Below are 19,755 nucleotides of genomic sequence, written 5' to 3' on the forward strand. Positions count from 1 at the left end.
GAAAAAGCATGGGATCACGCCCAATTTAAACAATTTCACTAGTGTTTTGGGTAGATTACAGTTGACTGAATCATCCTTGAGGGCGATCATATTATAATAATCAATCGTCTGGTTGAAATCTAATGACATACGAATGTCTGGCGTAGATATGTTAACATTTGGTAAGGCGGAAGTTCAGCATCAAGTGGTGGTCCGACGGAAGTTCGGGCGTTAGTTGGTGTTCCGACAGAAGTCCGGCGTCAGACGGTGGTCCAGCAGAAGTCCGGGGGTCAGTCGGTGGTCCGGCGGAAATCCGGCCATCAGTTGATGATCCAGTGGAAATCTAACGTTAGGTGGTGTCCGGCGGAAGTCCAAGCTTCAGTTGGTGTTCCAGCTGAAGTCCATCGTCATGCGGTGGTCGGACAGAATTTCTACGTCAGGTGGTGGTCCGAAGGAAGTTCGGACGGTGGTCGATGAGGAGCTAGGTGACAAGAGCGATTTTCAATCTCTCTCTTGTTTCCTTGCTTGAGGTCCCCCCTCATGAGAAGTGAGGGTATATTTATAGATTTCCTTGAGCGGCATGGCTAGTAAATAGAAAGAAGATTAAGGGTATTTTTTGAGTGGTTTGCATAGACGGCCAATGTTGATTCTCTTGATCATGAACTATTTACTAGACATTTCAATGTCTTAGTGATATCAAAATTCAGTGATCTTGGGCTCGTTGTATTCGTCTCATCAAGCCGCTTGATTCAACTATAAGCATGTCACGTTTTGAAACCGTTTGGTAATCCAACTTGTGGTTTGAATCTTCCAATAGCGTTTAGGGTCTTTGATTTGGACTCATTTGGGCTCAAAATGTGTCGAAATTGGTGTCACTGGGTTCTTTTTTTTTTAGACGTTCCGTTCGACTGTAAGTCTGCTGAAATCAGAGTTTGGATGGTCCATATTTTAATTTTAGAAGTTTCCAACTTTAATTTACCTCGAGATTCATGCCCGGTCAATATAATTTTTTGATAATATATCAAAATACTAAAAAAAAAATCTTGAATGAAATCTTATTCTTGAAGCAATTAGGAATGTCCATTTGATAAATTTGTACAAAATATTATTATTAGACTTTAAGACATGAACAATGGTTCAGAGATGTTATGGGCATATATTAAAGTAATTCTTTTAATAATTTATATGAGATATGTTGATTGATCATATTCTCCACCAAATTCTGTATGTCTACTACCATATTTTTAAGTGATACATTATAATTTATAATTTGTACTTTCCACAATTTAAAACTTATTACACATTCAGTGGAGTTCATTAGTCAAAAGTAAAAAAGAGAAAAGAGGCTTATCCTACTCACACTTTTCTTGCTTTATATTATCTAATGGAACTTATGTTGCTTTTCTCCTTTCACTTTATAGGGTAAATAAGGTAGTCAGTCTATTTAGCGCCTCAAGTAATAATATTCTTGTTCAAAGATTTCACTTTTTCTTTGTGAGGACTAGGTTCATGTTCTAAATTTTTAGGCTAACAAGATGGGACATTGATAGGGATGTAACCGAGTCAAGTCGAGCTCGAACACTATTTCAAGCTCAATGGCTTATGAAGCTCGAGGTCGAGCATGACTCCAATTGAGTCGTGAACTCGTCGAGCCGCTTGCGGATGTGATGGAACTCAGGACGACGACGGAGCTCGTGATGATGGTGAACGCATCGACGGAGCTCGGGACGACGAAGGTTGTGTGTTGCTCTTGACGGAGCTGGACAACGGAGCTCGACGTGAGACTAGTCGAGCTCGAGTTCAACTCGAGTTCGAGCTTGACCTCAGTATTTGATAGTCAAGCTCGACTTGAACACCGTCTGACTCAAGCTCGACTCAGCTCATTTGCACCCCTAGACATTGCTAAAGAAGCAGGCATATATAAGAAAGGAAATAACCTCGTAATATATTAATTAAGACTTTATTTGAATCAGCTTTCTTCAACAAATTGACTAATTCTTAATAATGATTAAATAAACTTAAAAATAATTAATTATTCTCCTAATTTTTGTAAGTAGAACGTTATGAGATAACTTCTTTTATATTGAATATGATTACGTGATGAGGTTTTCACAATAGAAAATCTCAGCATGCTTTAAATTCTAAGTTGTTTTATGATTTTCAATGAACTGTTGATTATTTAACAAGAGTATGACATAATATATCACGATGAAGTCGCCATCATAACCATCTTCATTAACGAAAACATATCCACAAAATTAAAGATTAATGGCAACATAATTCTAATATAATTAATTGAAGAAAGCGAAATTAGATTTTGTGTTGTATTGAAGAAGCTTTTAATACATATGAGCTTTAAAACTATTCAATCATTTCATATATATTTTGGATTCTTGATGCAGAATAACTTGAAATTATTTCACCAGGAGTAAATCACTCCATTTCTATAGGTTGGTGAATCTTAGGCTTCGTTTGATTATTTAGTACATTTGTTAAAGACAATTTTAAGAAACATTGATTCAGAAAATGGAGTTTTTTAACGGAGAAGCATATGAAAAAAGCTTTCTCAAAACAGCAAAAAATGAAAAAAAAAATTTATTGAGAACTTGGTTTGACAAACCAAACAGTAAAGAAAAAATAAATTTGTCATTTTAAAATGGATTAAGCACCAAAAACTTTCAATCAAACGAAACCTTACTCTGATATTCCAAGTTCCAACAAGTATAATTTGAGTAGGCACTCGAAGTAGAGTTGAGATTCTCTTATTATAATTTATATAGATTAGCCATGAGAGTTTTCATTTGTTACCTAAATTTTTTTTATATGTTTTTATTATTTCTAATATTTTTTTAATCTTGAAGGCTTTGTTTGCAACAACTTTCTTATTATTTTCTGAAATATTTTTTTAGTACAAAATTTAAAATAAAAAAATCTACAAAAAAACTATTTCATAAAGCTGCCGCAAATTAATGAAGGCTCCGTTTGGGATGGTTTTTTATGCTTCTTAAAGTTGCTTTCTAGTAAAAAATTAAAAATATTATACTAAAATGTTGTTTTAAGAAGTAATAAGAAAGTCGTCACAAACAAAGCCAAAGTCTAAGGCTTCGCTTGGGACGGCTTTCTTACTGCTTTATGAAACAGCTTTTTAGTACAAAATTTTTTAGTTTAAAAATTTTTTATACTAAAAAGTTGCTTTAGAAAGCAATAAAAAAGTCATCCCAAACGAAGTCTAAGACTTTATTTGGTACGGCTTTCTTATTTCTTGTTAAAACAATTTTTTTAGTATAATTTTTTTTATTTTTGTACTTAAAATCTATTTTAAGAAGTAATAAAAAAAATCATATCAAATAAAGCCTAATTTTTTTTACTCAAAATATTGTTCATTTGTAAATGAATATATGAATTGCAATATTGATATATAACTAATCTCAAAATACTAAGTTTCCCTGAAATAACTCCTCATATAAGCATTGAAGTTTGTTACTTTGATTCAAAGTTTATTCACATTAGAAATCAAGATAAATTTTCAAAACCACTACTGTACTTATTTTAATTAGCTTAAACATATTTAAAATAAAATAAAATAAAAATTAAAATCAGGCATAGTTGTTGGGTAGGTTAGCAACTAGTCATGGACATGACACGCCAGTCGCTCCCTAGCCCAGCGATTGATTTTTAAGAAAATAAATAAATAAAAAGAATAATATAATATTGTTAGCAGTTAGGCTTGGCTTTAATAAATATAAAAAAAAGTTAATTTTCCATTTTTTTAAATAGAGATTGAAGAGATAAATATTATAAATATTTTTTATTTTCAATATTTAAATAAAAAAGAGGTTGCCAAAATTTGGATTTTAAAAATTTGTTTTTAATTGATATTATTTTTATTAATTTATGATTTAAATAATACATTAATAATTTTGTTTTTCAATAAAATAATTTTTTATTTTGAAAATTAGAACTTTATGTTAAAATTAAATTATTGTAAAATCAAGATATATTTTAGATGAATTGAGAGATTATCTTAAATTCAAAATAATCTATGGCATAATAAGTGAAAATGAAAAATAAATTAGTATTGTAAGGAACAACCCATTGGTACTATAATTATCCAACTTTATCGTTCTATCACTGAGGTAAATTAAGAACGTATAAAAGTCATATCAGTATGATATCTATCAATAGTGCTGACATATATCTTGTATAGCAGTTTATAATCTATAAAATTATGAAATTATATATGTATGAACATGAATAAGAAATGCTTGATTCAGTTATATGTTATCAATATCATATAGTTTAGCAAGATAGTTCATCAAGCCTTAATGCGGTGTTTTTAACAGTTTTAACCTCAATTGTTTCTCAATTGGTCATAAGTCATGTTATTTCAAATGAACAACAATCCTATGTATGTCTTGTATCTCATCTTTAGATTTAGTACATTAGCACTGGATAATTTATAGTCAACACTTACTCATTTCATATAAAATGTCATATAAGTCAAAACATTTGGTAAAAATTTAATATAAGCTAGTTAGAATGTTCGCAATAACAATATTTATCACATATCAAAAATTACACAATAAAAATTCACTTAAACGGAATATATCAAATTTTTATCAATTTCAAGTGAGAAAAATATACTAAACTCAAAATCATTGAAATCAGATGCATAATAGAGATAGATCACTTACAACTATCAAAACCCTTTTTGTAAAAGGAGTGATGGACGACCCGAAAGACTCTCTCTCTCTCCTTTTTGTCCTTCCCAGCATAGCAAATGAAATGAGGGGGTTAAGAGATATTTATATTAAATATATTAAAAAATTTGTTTCAAGCACTATGGCGCTTAAGCCTCAGCGTCTCTCTCTCTCTCTCTCTCTCTCTCTCTCTCTCTCTCTCTCTCTATCCTTTTTGTCCTTCCCAGCATAGCAAATGAAATGAGGGGGAGGGATGGCTTGGTTAAGAGATATTTATATTAAATATATTAAAAAATTTGTGTCAAGCACTATGGCACTTAAGCCTCAGCGTCATTGTGTTATATCCTTATTTTAGAGTTATTGTTGAAAAAGACTATAACTCTGTTACGATGCTTCTTGGTAGTGTCGCTGTGCTCTCAAGCACAACGCCATAGCGCTACAGCCCATATTTTTAAATTTTTATTTTAATTTTATTTTCACAAATTTCAGGTCATTACAATAACCTTCCTATTATTGCTATAATTATCTCCCATTAATAATTTTTATTTTTCTTAAATTGACTACCTTTTATACAATCTATAAGTCTATTTTTTATTATTGCTTTTCCATATTTTCTTTATTTTAGTCATATCATGTTCTAGGAGTCTTTCACTCTCTACCAATTCAATAAGATCCTTAATTCAAGGAGGAGTTAATGGTTAACCAAATGATTCCTCGACTCTCTCAAACAAATGTAGCATTTCTCACTGCTTGGGGTTTTGATCACAAGTGGAGTATAAATTCAACCTAATATTGAATCACATTCTTTGATCCTTCAATTAAATTATCTAAATTCTCTTGTAATACTTACCTCATAAATGATAAACATATTACTAAAACTTGCTCAAATTCATACCACGTAATTTATTCCTTATGTTTATCTTCAAACTTCTCTAAGTGTTGGCCTCTCTACCAATGATCTGCCTCTTCTTTCAGAACAAAGGTAGCCAAATATACTCGCTTATTAGTGGGAAGCATCATGACATTAAGAACGTTTCCTACTGTAATTATTTACTCTCTACATCTATAACATCCACTCCCCCTTAAACATAAGTCACTTCAAGCTCTAAAATAACTTCAAATACTTATAAATCTTCCCACTTGTACTAGTACTTGCATTAGTGCTTGCGATTGAATGTGTTGTTAGTGATGCTATTAAAACGTTTGTACTATAGGTTCTACAAAAAATTATAATTTTTGTATCATATGCATCATCATTTTTATCATTTGCATTATATTTCCTCAAGTGCGGCTATAAGATTTAACCCTTTGATACGTTCTCTACTACAATAGTACAACATTCAACTACAAGAATATTCTCAAGTACCTCAATAATAATACTATGTCATGGTGACTAACATGTAGTTCATTCTCATAGTTTTTTCAGCTATACTTCTTCCAACTCATTTTTCTAATCAGTTAAATCATATTAATTATCCTCCTCAATATGCATATTATATTTTATGTATATGTAATATGAGGTTTGCCTCTTCAGTCGCTTAGAAATACTACACCCACCTATGTTATGTAAGAATCCCATCACATTTAATTTCTTCATTAAGGATACTAATTCTATTAAGTATTCATATTTAATCCTTGTAATTCAGATGCTTTAATGCCATTTTTTGTGATGTCCCATGATGGCCTCTATCAATCAAGCTTAAGACATAACAGAGAAATTTGCTACTGAATTGATTCAATCTATCACCAACACCTATTATAGAACTCTATTCTCTAGAATTAAGGGAGTGATAAAGTCAATTACATGAATATCCCAAACATGGAATACAACAAATTTTTCACGCACAACAATCAGATGATTAAGACAATTCAATTAAGCAAAAGTATATCAAAATATTACATTCATTCAACGGTAAAGAAACATCAATATTTATTTGCATGATATCAAACTTTCATTATTTACTTACACAAAACTCTGCATCAAAATAGTTGCTTAAGTATTGTATCCTCACTTAGGATCAACTTTATATTTTTCTCTTATAGAAATAATATTCAAAGCAACATCTATTGAGCTTAAAATCTCAACAAGATGAATAATTCTAAAATAAAATTTAAATGTTAATGAAATTAAACTGATATGACATGTTAATTATAAACTATATGTTAGAAATTAATGTAGAATATTTACTAATATAGTGTATTACTTATAATAATTATAAAGCGGCCTTTCTAAACAACAAATGACATCATAATACATAAGATAATTATATTGAAAAAAAATTAAAAGAGATGTTCGATGTTCATTCATAATAGGCTTGAATCGGGTGGCTAGGTCTGCAATCCTGGGATTCAACCTTCACTAACCTAATTTTTTTATCACAATGACCTCACAACTAACTCAACTTACAAATATTAACATGAAGTTGAAAGAAGCATGTGTATCTGTCCATCCCGGAGGCGAGCAAATAATTTTGAGACTTCACATCAATATTCATAATATTACTATCTCATCAACAAAATTGAGGTCTAGAGTCATCATCCACTGGTTTGTAGATTGATATGTGCTCAATAAACAAAATATGTATATAATCCATAGAGGTTGATATCCAATAAATTCCTACAATCTACAAAGATTTAAAAATATTGGATGCACTCACAGTTTTTTAATGTACAAATCCATTTATTTATCACAGTGGTCTGCCATCGCAAACTTCCTAGTAATAACATCAAACAAGACCACTAAGAAGTCCCTAATGGACGATGGCCAACTATAAGATGTAAATTCATCTACATGACGTGCTACACTAATGACCATGACTTGGATTTTGTAGTTATGCAGTTGAAATAATAAGTTGGACAACAAGAATATGAAAAATTTCATCACAAGATGGCCAGGTGGAGTTGATTAATTGAGAGACAGCCTGTCATGTTTAATATTAGTTGTAGATTTTCTAGTAATCCTTACACTTCCCAGTTCGAATTCACCTCCCATATTTAGTAGTCCTATAATAAGAACGACTTCATCTACAATGAAGCGTAGCTTATGCCCCTTAATGATGAAGCATTGCCTCCGGATATCCCATAATGACAACATGTATACCAAGGGAACATTCAGACATAAATAATGAATGAACATAAATTGATTTACTTGCAGTTCGTTCAATCTGTCCATAAAATCTTGGCTAAAGTTATCATCCAAAAAATTACAAACATTCATAAAAGTAAATGTTTTGCAATGAAAGTCGATCTTTGAAACATATCCATGTAGAATTGTGTGCATTGGTTAAGAAAAATTCACTATAGAAGTGAAATGAATAGCAACGATACACAACAATACAAAGCACAACAATATATAAAATGAACAAAAACCATTGAATTTTTTTTTTAATGAAGTTGATCATGTGAATGGAGAACAAATCAAAGGAATACACAATAGTACACAACAACGGTATACAATAGTACACAAAAATGATACACAACACTACACATCAATGATACACAAAAATAACAATTATAGAAAATGAACAAAAAACATAACTAAAAATGTTCTTATTAATTGAATCATGCAAATGGAAAACATAACACAGTGGTACACAACTGAAAATAATATAGGAAATGAAAAAAAAAAAAGAAAAACCACTAAAAATTTTCTATGAAGTTGATCATGCGAATGGAGAACAAATCAAATGAGCACACAATAATGATACACAACAATACACAACGATGGCACACAACACTACACGACAACACTACACATCAGTAATAAGTGTATAAAATGAACAAAACGATAATTGAAAATGTTCTTATTAACTCGATCATGTAAATGGAAAATAGAACATAATGATGCATAACAGTATATAATAGTGGTAAACAACATAAAATTGATATATAAAATGAACAAAAAATTCTGAAAATTTTCTATGAAGTTGATCACATGAATGGAGAACAAATCACAGGAGTACACAACGGCGGTACATAGCGGTAAACAACAGCAGTACATAACACTACATATCAACGGTACACAAGATTAACAATATAGAAAATAAACAAAGATATAACTGAAAAGGTTCTATTAACTGGATAATACAAATGGAAAATATTTTACACGGACACAACATTAACAAATATAGAAAACACAACATTAACAAATATAGAAAATGAATAAAAATATCACTGAAAATGTTATATTAACTTGATCATGCGAATGAAAAATAAATCATAGAAGTACACAACAATACACAACCGTGGTGCACAAAAACTATACACAGGAGTACATAGTATACAAAACATATTTCCCACATCGATTTTGTAATACACATATGTGAGACAACTGAGAAATCACATTTTTACAGCAACACGTAAATGTTCTAAACCCTAAACCCTAATAGCTATATTTACAGACAAATAGAAGCAACATGTCCACTGATAAAGTATAACGTCTTTACTATGGACATAAGTCTGACTTTAGCCGTGGCTTTCGGGAAAAAAATATCTTGCAAAAAAGGTCGAAGGCTTCAGTCGAAATTTTCTTCGAAAATGAAGAGCGTCTGGAAACAACGGACCGAGGGAAATTGAAATACCTTGATTTTAAAATTTTCACTGAAATGCCACGATTTTAAATTTCTCATAAGGTTGGGTCGTTAGGTTATCGGGTCATCACGTGTTAGTGTTGTACTGGACTCCGGACGTTGAGCTATATCTGGAGACTACATAGAATAATTTATCTGTAACTTGACACAAACATTGATTTCAAAGTCTTCAAAACCTACCTCAAAAGTGATGATTTTGTTTTCACACTCAAAATGAGTAAAAATCAAACCTTCCAAAATAACAAAAACTACAACAAGAGTAAATGGAGAAGATGAAAGTAAGGCTTTGGTTGTTCATCAAGGCTTTCACGGATTCAACAAGGGAAGGAAACGAGGTCAACGACAACAACAAAAAAATGGATAGGACGAAAATAAAACTTAGAAATATAGAGAATAATGACTAAAATAAAAGGGAGAGGGGTTTGATGTGAGTACCTGCTCGAGTAAGGAAGAAGCAAGGGGAGGCCGAGGAGGCGTTGAGTTCACACGAGATGTCAATGGACATAAATTAGGCTTGGTTGGGATGTTCGCACGGGATGGAGAACGAGAGTGGCGTGGGGTTCAAAAGCAAAAGGCAACTGCTCGAGCTAAGAAGAAGAGAGGGGTTTCAGATGGGATGTTCACACGGGATGGAGAAGGAGAGCAATGTGGGGTTCAAATGCGAAAGATAACACCTCGAGCTAAGAAGAGGAGAGGGGTTTCACGCGTGAAAGGAAGGGTAAGCGTAGGATTACGATGGGAGTTAACATAGTGCTATTTTAGATGAAGTGAATAGTATTTATGTTGCAGTTTTATAAATATCATAGTGTTATATAAATAAATATAATAGTTTTAGGTATTATATATATATATATATATATATATATTTGTAGAGACACAATAAAATTTCTTAATTATAATTATTATTTTGTGCGTGAAAGGAAGGGTAGGCGTAGGATTACGATGGGAGTTAACATAGTGCTATTTTAGATGAAGTGAATAGTATTTATATTGTAGTTTTGTAAATAGCATAGTGTTATATAAATAAATATAATAGTTTTATGTATTATATATATATAACAAATTGTATTACTATGATCAAGACATGATACATAAACAAATTTGGGCCAGCAGCTTGAAGTTAAAAAAAAAGAAGTAATGGTATATTGTATCCATGGGTAAAACAAATACTGTTCCAAATAAAAAAAAAAACATTTATTTATTGCCAGTGAATAAATATATGTAATATGTTATTAGTTAACATTAGTTAATAAATATTTGAACGCAGGACAAGAAGTTATAGAGCAGTCTTCCAAATATCTTGCACTGGGTCTTCTATCGTGTTAAAATACAAATCTGGAAATTAAAACACAAATTGCCGGCCATACAGAGCATGAATCTATAAATTCTACGACACATAAAGCCATAAGCTTAAACATAACTCTCCATGGGTTTTATTGCCAAGTCAGAAGAGTGATTTGATCCAGGACTCGGGAAAAAATGACATCCTTTTCTTGCTGCAACTTCCTCTGATGGCATCGGATCCCGCCCAGGGCCGAGGCTTCGCCGCTTGCTCGGCTGTCGCTGACCGTTTCCACTTCTCTTGTACGCTTCACATCCGCTCGATAAGTAAGCGCCACACCCACCCAACTTCCTCTTCTTCCTCCTCCCTCGGCTATTCCGAGAGCTAGGGTTTCAACCGCAACTTCCGGCGCCCGGTAGGTGTCCTGATCTGGGTGCCGAGATGTTGGGGTTCGTAAAGCTAGGGTTTTGGACTCGTTTCTACTGTTTCGGGGATAAGCTGGTCGTCTTTTAGTTTGTATGGGAAGGATGTTCTGAAGAAATAAGTAATAAAAATATATATTTTTAATGTGAATTTCAGGCATTGCTGTTCTTTTCTGCTAGCCTTGGAAATGGGCGATTCAGTGAATGTGGTGCTAGAGTTCCTTAGGAAGAACCGTTTCAGCAAGGCTGAAGCTGCCTTGCGTGGCGAGATCAGTAGCCGGCCTGATTTGAATGGTTTCTTGCAGAAAAACTACTCTGAGGAAGAGGAGATGCGAGTGGAAAGTAAATATTCTGCTTTGAAACAGGGCGAAGTATCCCAGGAGTTCATCGTTAAGGAGATCGAGGTTGGAAATGGGAGTCATGGGACTAAGGGTAAGAATGGTCTTCAAAAGAACCAGGGCCATCAGGTCAGTGAGAGCAGCATGGCTGATCTATACCCTTGGAATTTCACTGACATTGACAGTAATGCCAACTCTGTTTCTAATGATAATGCTGTGCTAACTAACAACTTTTCTGATCTCTTAATATCCGAAGAAAAGAGGTTTGGAAAAGCCTCATGGGTGGGGAGTAGAAAGAATTCAGTTATTGAAACTAAACTGGATTTGACGGGGAAGCAGAGTACCTCCTATGGTGCTGGAAGTGTTGAATTAAAGCCTGGAATCAACCAAGCAAGTGACTCCAAAGGCTGCTGTTCTTACCCAAAAGACTATTTGCTTGAGAATCCATGGTCCACATCTGAGGAGGCAACAAAAGAGTGCTCAGTGAAAACTGTCCTTCCATTTTCTTATGATAATCAGTATTCTAGTTATGACTGTACTCCTGGTGATGCTGATGATAGAAAGGATAGAAAGAAGAAACCTAGCCATCGAGATTGTAGGGAAGGTTTGAAGGAGCAACTAGTTGATATAATCAGGCCTTATACTTCTGAAGTATCCCTTAATGACCATGTCCTTGATATACCACCTGTAGGTGATAATCACAGGGAGGAACTGCCAAGATTGCCTCCTGTAAGACTTAAGTCTGACGACAAGTTAACAAATCTTAGTTGGGAAGAGAAGGCTGACCCTCATGGTTTTGGAGGGATGCATACAAGAGCGATGCTCAATAGTGCAGACAATACCTTTATGATTGGGTCATTTTTAGATGTCCCTGTTGGGCAAGAGATAAATGCATCAGGTATGGTTTCGATATATTCATGAATTTTTTTAGTATGATCTATGTGTACTTTCAAATATTCTTTGCACACCCAAAGATTTATTTGAACATCAAAACCTTTGCAATAAACATCATGTATTAGAATAATTCTTATTCCCTTTGGTTTGCCTTCCATATTACATTTACTTGTATGATGACATTAGATCGAGGTTATGAACTTCTATTACTAATATTGTAATTCCTTTATGTCCTGCACATCTAAAATAAAAATTCATTTGTTTTCAATTAAAATTGATATAATTCTAGTCCATCCTTTTTCAGCTTTCATTTTAATAAGATTTGTTTTCTTTATTTGACATTTGGGCTATACATTAGGATTAGAAGTCCATATTTAATGGTTGCAGAAGGATGCAGTTGATCATTTTTGTTAAATAAAGTTTTTCCAGCTATTAGAATCGCACATGAGGCTTCTTTTGTTATCAAAACTATTTTTAATAAATTGTAAACATAAACTTGGAAGACTTTTTTTCACAGAGCGAACAAGAGAAGATGATGGTTTCTTTTAAAACAGAATCCTCTAGGAAAAGCCATCTTATGCCTAATTGTGATAATCATGATTCTGGCTGAGGGCCTATTATGATAAGCAATGACAATTCATAGTACAAGTCCATAGTGTAGGAACTAAAATATATTTGTCATTGTTCTGCTTAGCTTTGAATCTATAGAGACCGATTAGATCAGGTCTTGGTGGATATGCAAGTGTTGATTCCTTTTTTCTCATGAACTATTAGTATGAAAATTTAATTAATCAGTTCTATTAGATGTAATCCACTATGAGTTTCCTTTACCAGTGATTTGTGGTTTAATTTAGGCATCATAATAGTGACCAGCATTTTGTGGTTTTGGCTTAGGCTTTTCCATTTCTCAAGGCTTGAGACCAGCAATATTGAATGTAGTTGATTCACATTTTAAGAAAATAATATTGCTTTTGTTTCTTCATAATCTTTCAGGGTTCGGCTGGTTATTGCTCCTAGGTGATGGCATTGATGCTAACATACGGATGATTAACTATCACACAGTTAGAATCATTGTTATGAGAAATTTGGAAATTATGGACTTGTTAGGAGCTCCATGCATAGTAAAAGTCCAGGAATGCTTAGATTGGAGTTTCATATTTCTTTGTGGAGTTAAATATTGACTAATAGATTAGTAGAAAATCTGATGATAGACTTAGTATACAAAACCACAAACTCTATTTGATGTGTACTTCATAATGTTTATGGAATGCTTGGTTGAAGTCTTGAGTGAATGATGACCTCCTGATGGTATAAGTTGTTCATTGGGCAGATCTTATTGATTTTTATTACATTATTTAATTTCTTGATGTCAGCATCTTGATGACTCATTAAGTGCTCCTTTTCTTTCAATTAATGTTGGAAGAGAGAATTATTGGTCATGCATTTCACCTAGCACTTGTTAGACTCCATATATTAAAACAAACCTGTCTGATTTTCTCCATGGATTATTTCCATGATATATATCTTGTTAAACTCATGCAATATATAAATAACACACACACAAAGTGGTGATTTCCCTTTAATTGCCTTGAGAAAGTTGACTTATTGTATATCACCTTTTGTCGGTAAAATTATGCACTTCAGCTTGTTGTTTCCTTCTTCTACTAGTGATATGTACCATGATGCACAAACACTTCTTTTTAAGGAGGCATGCAGTGCTCGATACATGTCGGACATGACAAAGATGTTTCCAATTAAAATAATATTAAAAAACAGACAAGAGTATGCTAAATATTTAATGAAAAACTATTTTAAATATAATTTCTTATATTATCGTTTTTTATTTATTAAAAAAATAAAGAAATAAATTTCTTATTTTCTCTACACAAACTCAAATCAATCACCTGCGCTCAATACTTTGTCCTCTAAACATTCCCGTTTAATTTATCTCCGCGGAACACGACTTGGGTTTCATATTGACACCGAGGGCATCTCAACATCAATGTTCAATGCAGTCTTAACATCGATGTTTGAAACTATCTCGATATCGATGTTTGAAACTATCTCGATATCGATGTTTGATGCCATCTTAACATTGATGTTTGACGCCGACAATTTTTATACCTACAATCATGGTCCTTCGTCATCTCGATATGTTATCTTTGTATAAAGGTGTCACAATATCGACGGTCGATGTTGCCTCAACATCATGCCTGATGGCCAATGCACAACATCGACGACCGACATTTAGTAGCATTGTCTTCTTCCCTCTCGATTCCCGACTCTCAACAATGCTGTTGTCTCCCCTCTCGATGCCCAATAGGTGACATCAATGCTTGACTTCCGACATTCTAATCTTAGTTATTTTAAGTATAAATCATAATTAAATGACTTAAGCATTTTATTTTTATTCTTAATATCTGCTTATTTGATTTTTATGCGCTATTAAGATATAAAAATTATAATACTATGTCAAACCTGAATTCCTGTCCTATATTTTCAATATTTGAAGGATCTTGTGTCCATGTCATGATATGTTTGTGTTGTTGTGCATGTATTTGTGAATCCTAGGATATGCACAACCGACAAGTGTTATGCAATATTCTTCAGGTTTCTCATGATCAATCTCATCATTCAAGTAGAACGTTACAGTCAAACTGATACTCATAGTTTTATTTGACTTGTTTTGAAGTAATTTCTAAGGGAACCGAGGCTTGTGTTGGAAGGAGACTTGGTTTTATGCTGCTGTATTTATTCATTTATTTATTCAACTGGTGATATAGAAAAGCACTTGAATGTTATATTCTATTGGCCATGCATCTCACATTCAATATCATCATTAAAGTAGAATGTAATTGTCATAGTGTTAACCACAGTTTTATCTTTGATGCTTTAAAGTCATCTCCAAGGGGATTCATGACTTGTGTTGGAAGTAGTGTATTAGTTATTATGCTGTTATGAATTACTTTATTAAGGGGAAAGCCATGCATGAAGCAGGTTGAAGTGCTATTTGTGGTAATATGTGCAGTTTTTGCAGGTCTAGAAATTCTCTCAAGCTCATAATTTTTATGATTTCAATTATTAGATTCTTATTGTTTGAGTTTCTTCCAGACTTTAGTAGATCATTACTCGTATGCTTGCTAGTTTGAATGTGATTGTTCATACTATTTAAAAAAAAAACATGTAAAACTTGATTCAAGCCACACGCTTATTTGAGGATTTATTATTTCATTCCGTTCTGCTCTATGTTGTCCATTCGATGAGTATGCTGATTCCTATTTTTTACGTCAAATGTAATTTAAAATTGTGATGGAAGATTCTAGAAGTAAATGTTTGTGTGTCCATCTTAAAGTTCAATAAAGAGCTTATAAGAACCTTGTTTGCAGGGATCATAGTAGATGCAAGTGTTTTAAAGACTTTCTGTTAACAGTATCCGTTAATACTCATGAAATGAACTTTTATATTTATGGACAACTTTCAGGTTTACTTTTCCAATGGAAAATACAGTTTTATGAGAAGTATACTCATGACATTTCCCTATGGACAACATTCTGATATACTCTGTTGTTTTCAACATGCTGATCTAATGTATTCAAGGTCTCTTTTAGTGGTTTTGCATCAATTATATATTGCTGCATATTTAAAATCTACTTAATGCAAGTCTTTACTTATAACATCTAGCCAAGTAACCTTTGGTCAAACATTTTTATTTTTTTCGTAATTCTATCCACCTACTTTATTGACGTGTCTTCAACACTTCATTTTACATTCCTAAAACCACCGCATTCTATTTTCTACAGCCTCATATTTATATGATACTTTTCTTTAATCCCTCTAATGTATTAATTTTAATCTGTCGCGTTTTCAAATTTCTCATGTCCATCATAATATTTTCTTTTTACGGCAGTTATAACTTTCATTAGAAAATATTAGAAATGACATTTCTTTATTAGATTTAAATGAGATTTAACTTTTAACAATACACAATATAAAAAAAAGATTCATGTAGCCGATCCTACATAATGGGATAAAGGCTTGATGTTATTGTTGTTGTATAACTTTAATTACTTGTTCCATCCATATAGAAAATTGGTCTTATTAGTGTTGTTTGAAACTTAATTCGTAGTCTTTTAGATACTGCACTGTGATATTCTCTTATTGTATATATTGCCATGCCTCAACTTTGACAAGTAATATCCAATCCCCACACTTTCGCACTTTTTATCATTATATCCACTAATTCTCTAGTCCAAAATTTCTTATCCTGTTAAGATAACATAATCATCTTAACTTTTGGATTAATTTCCTTGTTATGTTTACTCAGTTTTTGAAGGTTTGTGAATGTTTTTTTACTGACCTAATTAGTTGCCATTAAATTTTTTGTTTCTCATTAACCATATTAGATTGAGGCTTGGCTATCCCTGAGTCCACTCTTGAGCATAGTTTTGTTAGGGTATGGTGCATTGCTTTCGGTTGACATTTAGCCAATCCATTCCTGCTTTTGTCTGAAACAGATTTAGATTGTAACCGTGCGGCAAATCACTTCTTGGCGATATGCTAGCGAACCCACTTACATAATTTGTTTAGTCATGGCATGTTGCTTCTAGAAAAGACCTAGAAATTAACATATATAAAATTAGATATGCATGCATTTTGGTATACGTTTTTGTTTGTTGTCAACCTAATCAATGCTATACCTTTGTTATTGGACTTGGAACATGCAATGAAATTTTACTTTATGAGTATATTTTTGCTATATAAATTCTCTATATTTTTCCTATGCATCAAGGGAACTTTTAATGTTATATGTAATATAAGATCAAGAGTCCAGAGTATTATTCATCAACCATGCCACATATTCAAATTTTAATTGGTTATGTTGCTCCTAAAACACTAGGCCAATTCAGGATGCGGCTGCATTATATATTGGATTCACATACATAGAACATCTGTTACTCTGTTTGCAGGCATCCTACATGGTGATAGTATTACTGCAAGAGATTTGGATCTTTAATCATGCTTGGAGTTTTTTGTAGAAATGAAAGGACAAAGAAACTTCATTTCTGAATTTTTTTCATAGGCAATAATTTAGTTCAACTGTTCAAGTAACAATTTTTGCTCAGATTTGCAGCTCTTAGTTTCCTGCACATACTGCTACAGAACTTGTGTACAAATAGCGCTGGGGGAAAATACTTCTTATAAGTTGATATTAGTTTTTAATGCACCCAAATTTCTTACTGTATTGTCCTATGCAATCAGGTGGAAAGCGAACTAGTGGAGCCAGTTGGCTTTCGGTAAGTCAAGGAATTGCTGAAGATACTTCTGATTTGGTTTCTGGTTTTGCTACTGTTGGGGACGACTCCATGGATTATCCGAATGAGTACTGGGATTCTGACGAGTATGAAGATGATGACGATGTTGGATATATGAGACAGCCTATTGAAGATGAAACATGGTTCTTGGCACATGAGATTGATTATCCAAGTGACAATGAGAAAGGAACTGGGCATGGGAGTGTTCCTGATCACCAGGACCGGGTCCCAAGGAAGGATGAAGATGATGATCAATCTTTTGCGGAAGAGGATTCTTACTTGTCTGGTGAGCAATATTTCCGTGGGAAGAATGTTGAGCAAGTTGCTTGTCCCGATAGACCCTTGGGTCTTGCATTGTCTGAAATATATAGAAAATCAGATGATGATAATAATTTGATAACTCAGTATGATGGAGAGTTGATGGATGTTGAAGAGTTAAATTTAATGCGGGCAGAACCAGTTTGGCAGGGCTTTGTTAGCCAGGGCAATGAACTCATTATGCTAGAAAATGGGAAAGCCTTTAATGAACAAGAACTATCCCGGCCTGGTGATCTCATAATAGATGATGAACCCCAGACTTCTGTTAGGTCAATTGGGGTGGGCATAAACAGTGAAGTTGCTGATATGGGCAGCGAAGTTCGGGAAAGTTTAGTTGGGGGAAGTAGTGAAGGTGATCTCGAGTACTTTCATGATCTTGATACTGGTATAAGTGCTTCCGGGCACTCTAAATGTAATACCGGTACAAGCTTATTTCTTCAATCGAAGATGGACACATCTAAGAAAACTAAACCCAATTCTAATAAATACATTTTAGCTTCTGACAATGCAAAGGAAGCCCATTTTGTTGATGTTGGCTTTACTTTTCCGCACCCAGTAAAAAAAGGGGATAATACTTTGGAGGCCAATTCAGGTAAATCATTATGGTCAAGCAAGGGTGATATTGCTGTTGACGATGTCAATGAAGAATATGGAAAGGGCATTGTTGCAGGGGATATGCTTGCCACATGGAGACGGAAAAGCAGTGATTCTTCTCCTGTAAGGAGCTCTAGAGATGAGAAATATTCTGATACTGCCAGATCCAGAAATTCAAGTGGTTCATCAGCCTCAAACTATGCCTATGACGAAAGAGAGGCATTTAGGAATGTAGGCGAGGGCAAAGCAAAGAATGCCAGGGAAGAGGAACCGGGAATAACACTAGAAGATGAAGAATCAGCTGCATTGCAGGAGCAAGTAAGGCAGATAAAATCCCAGGAAGAGGAATTTGAAACCTTCAATCTCAAGATTGTGCACAGAAAGAACAGGCATGCAAGCTTCATGTTGTTATTTTTCACTGTCTTATTTGCTAAATCTGACTGGTAACTTGCATCTTGCAAGAAAACAATGATTTATATGACTAATTTTTTAGCCTTTTATTTTCTTTGTGCGAAGTGTTATTTTATTGCTTCTGCTGCATGAATTCTTTTTGAACTTATTTTCCACGTGTCCACTGTGTGCAGGACTGGCTTTGAAGAAGACAAAAATTTTCATGTTGTTCTGAATTCAGTAATTGCTGGGCGTTATCATGTCACAGAATATCTTGGTTCAGCTGCATTCAGCAAAGCAATCCAGGCACATGACCTGCACACTGGTATCGATGTATGCGTGAAGATTATAAAGAATAACAAAGATTTTTTTGACCAGAGCCTTGATGAAATTAAGCTTCTTAAATTTGTTAACAAGCATGATCCTGCTGACAAATACCATATTTTGCGCCTGTATGATTACTTCTACTATCGAGTAAGAAAAGTTTTCATAATTCTTCTTATTGGTAAACTTCATCACTTGCTCAGTTAATTTTCTCATTTTCTCTTGTCACCATTATATTGGATATAACTTTGTCTAAAATGCATTCATTATCGTCATCAACATGGACCTTATTCCATCTTTTTTTGGGGCCCACTTTATGAATCTTATTTTCTAACTGTTATGTTTATTTATTGCTGCTTGTTTATTCTATTTTACTCAAGTTTTTGTGCACTACATTTGGCTATGTCGAGGTATATTACGTTAATCCGTTAGTCCAACTCCCTCTTTTTTTCTTATCCCGCCTTCCATCCAAGTCAAAGCCCCAAGTCTTCCCGCGGTCTAAGTAAAGGGCTACCCCCTTGCCTAAACACATTTTATTCATTTATTGATGTTGGCAAGGGAGGGGTCAAAATAAGTTGGGATATAAATTTTGTGAGTTTTTTTATCTCTACTA

At 33.4% G+C, this 19,755-nt stretch overlaps 1 protein-coding gene across 2 annotated transcripts in view; it reads left to right on the forward strand.

The window, feature by feature from the left end:
- Nucleotides 1-10,621: 10,621 nt before the first annotated feature.
- The window catches only part of LOC110111574, a 44,993-nt gene continuing 35,859 nt past the window's right edge, over nt 10,622-19,755 (forward strand). Inside the window, exons 1-5 of one of the 2 annotated variants that reach the window (XM_020843499.2) lie at nt 10,622-10,876; nt 11,130-11,914; nt 12,002-12,208; nt 17,464-18,817; nt 19,013-19,292. In XM_020843499.2, coding sequence (XP_020699158.1) covers nt 11,161-11,914; nt 12,002-12,208; nt 17,464-18,817; nt 19,013-19,292 — 2,595 coding nt within the window. In that variant the 5' untranslated portion in view covers nt 10,622-10,876; nt 11,130-11,160. Of the gene's footprint in view, nt 10,877-11,129; nt 12,209-17,463; nt 18,818-19,012; nt 19,293-19,755 lie in introns of both variants that reach the window. The other variant, XM_020843497.2, reaches the window with a different exon arrangement.

Source organism: Dendrobium catenatum, unplaced genomic scaffold, assembly GCF_001605985.2.
Source record: "Dendrobium catenatum unplaced genomic scaffold, ASM160598v2 fragScaff_scaffold_167, whole genome shotgun sequence".
NCBI lineage: Eukaryota > Viridiplantae > Streptophyta > Magnoliopsida > Asparagales > Orchidaceae > Dendrobium > Dendrobium catenatum.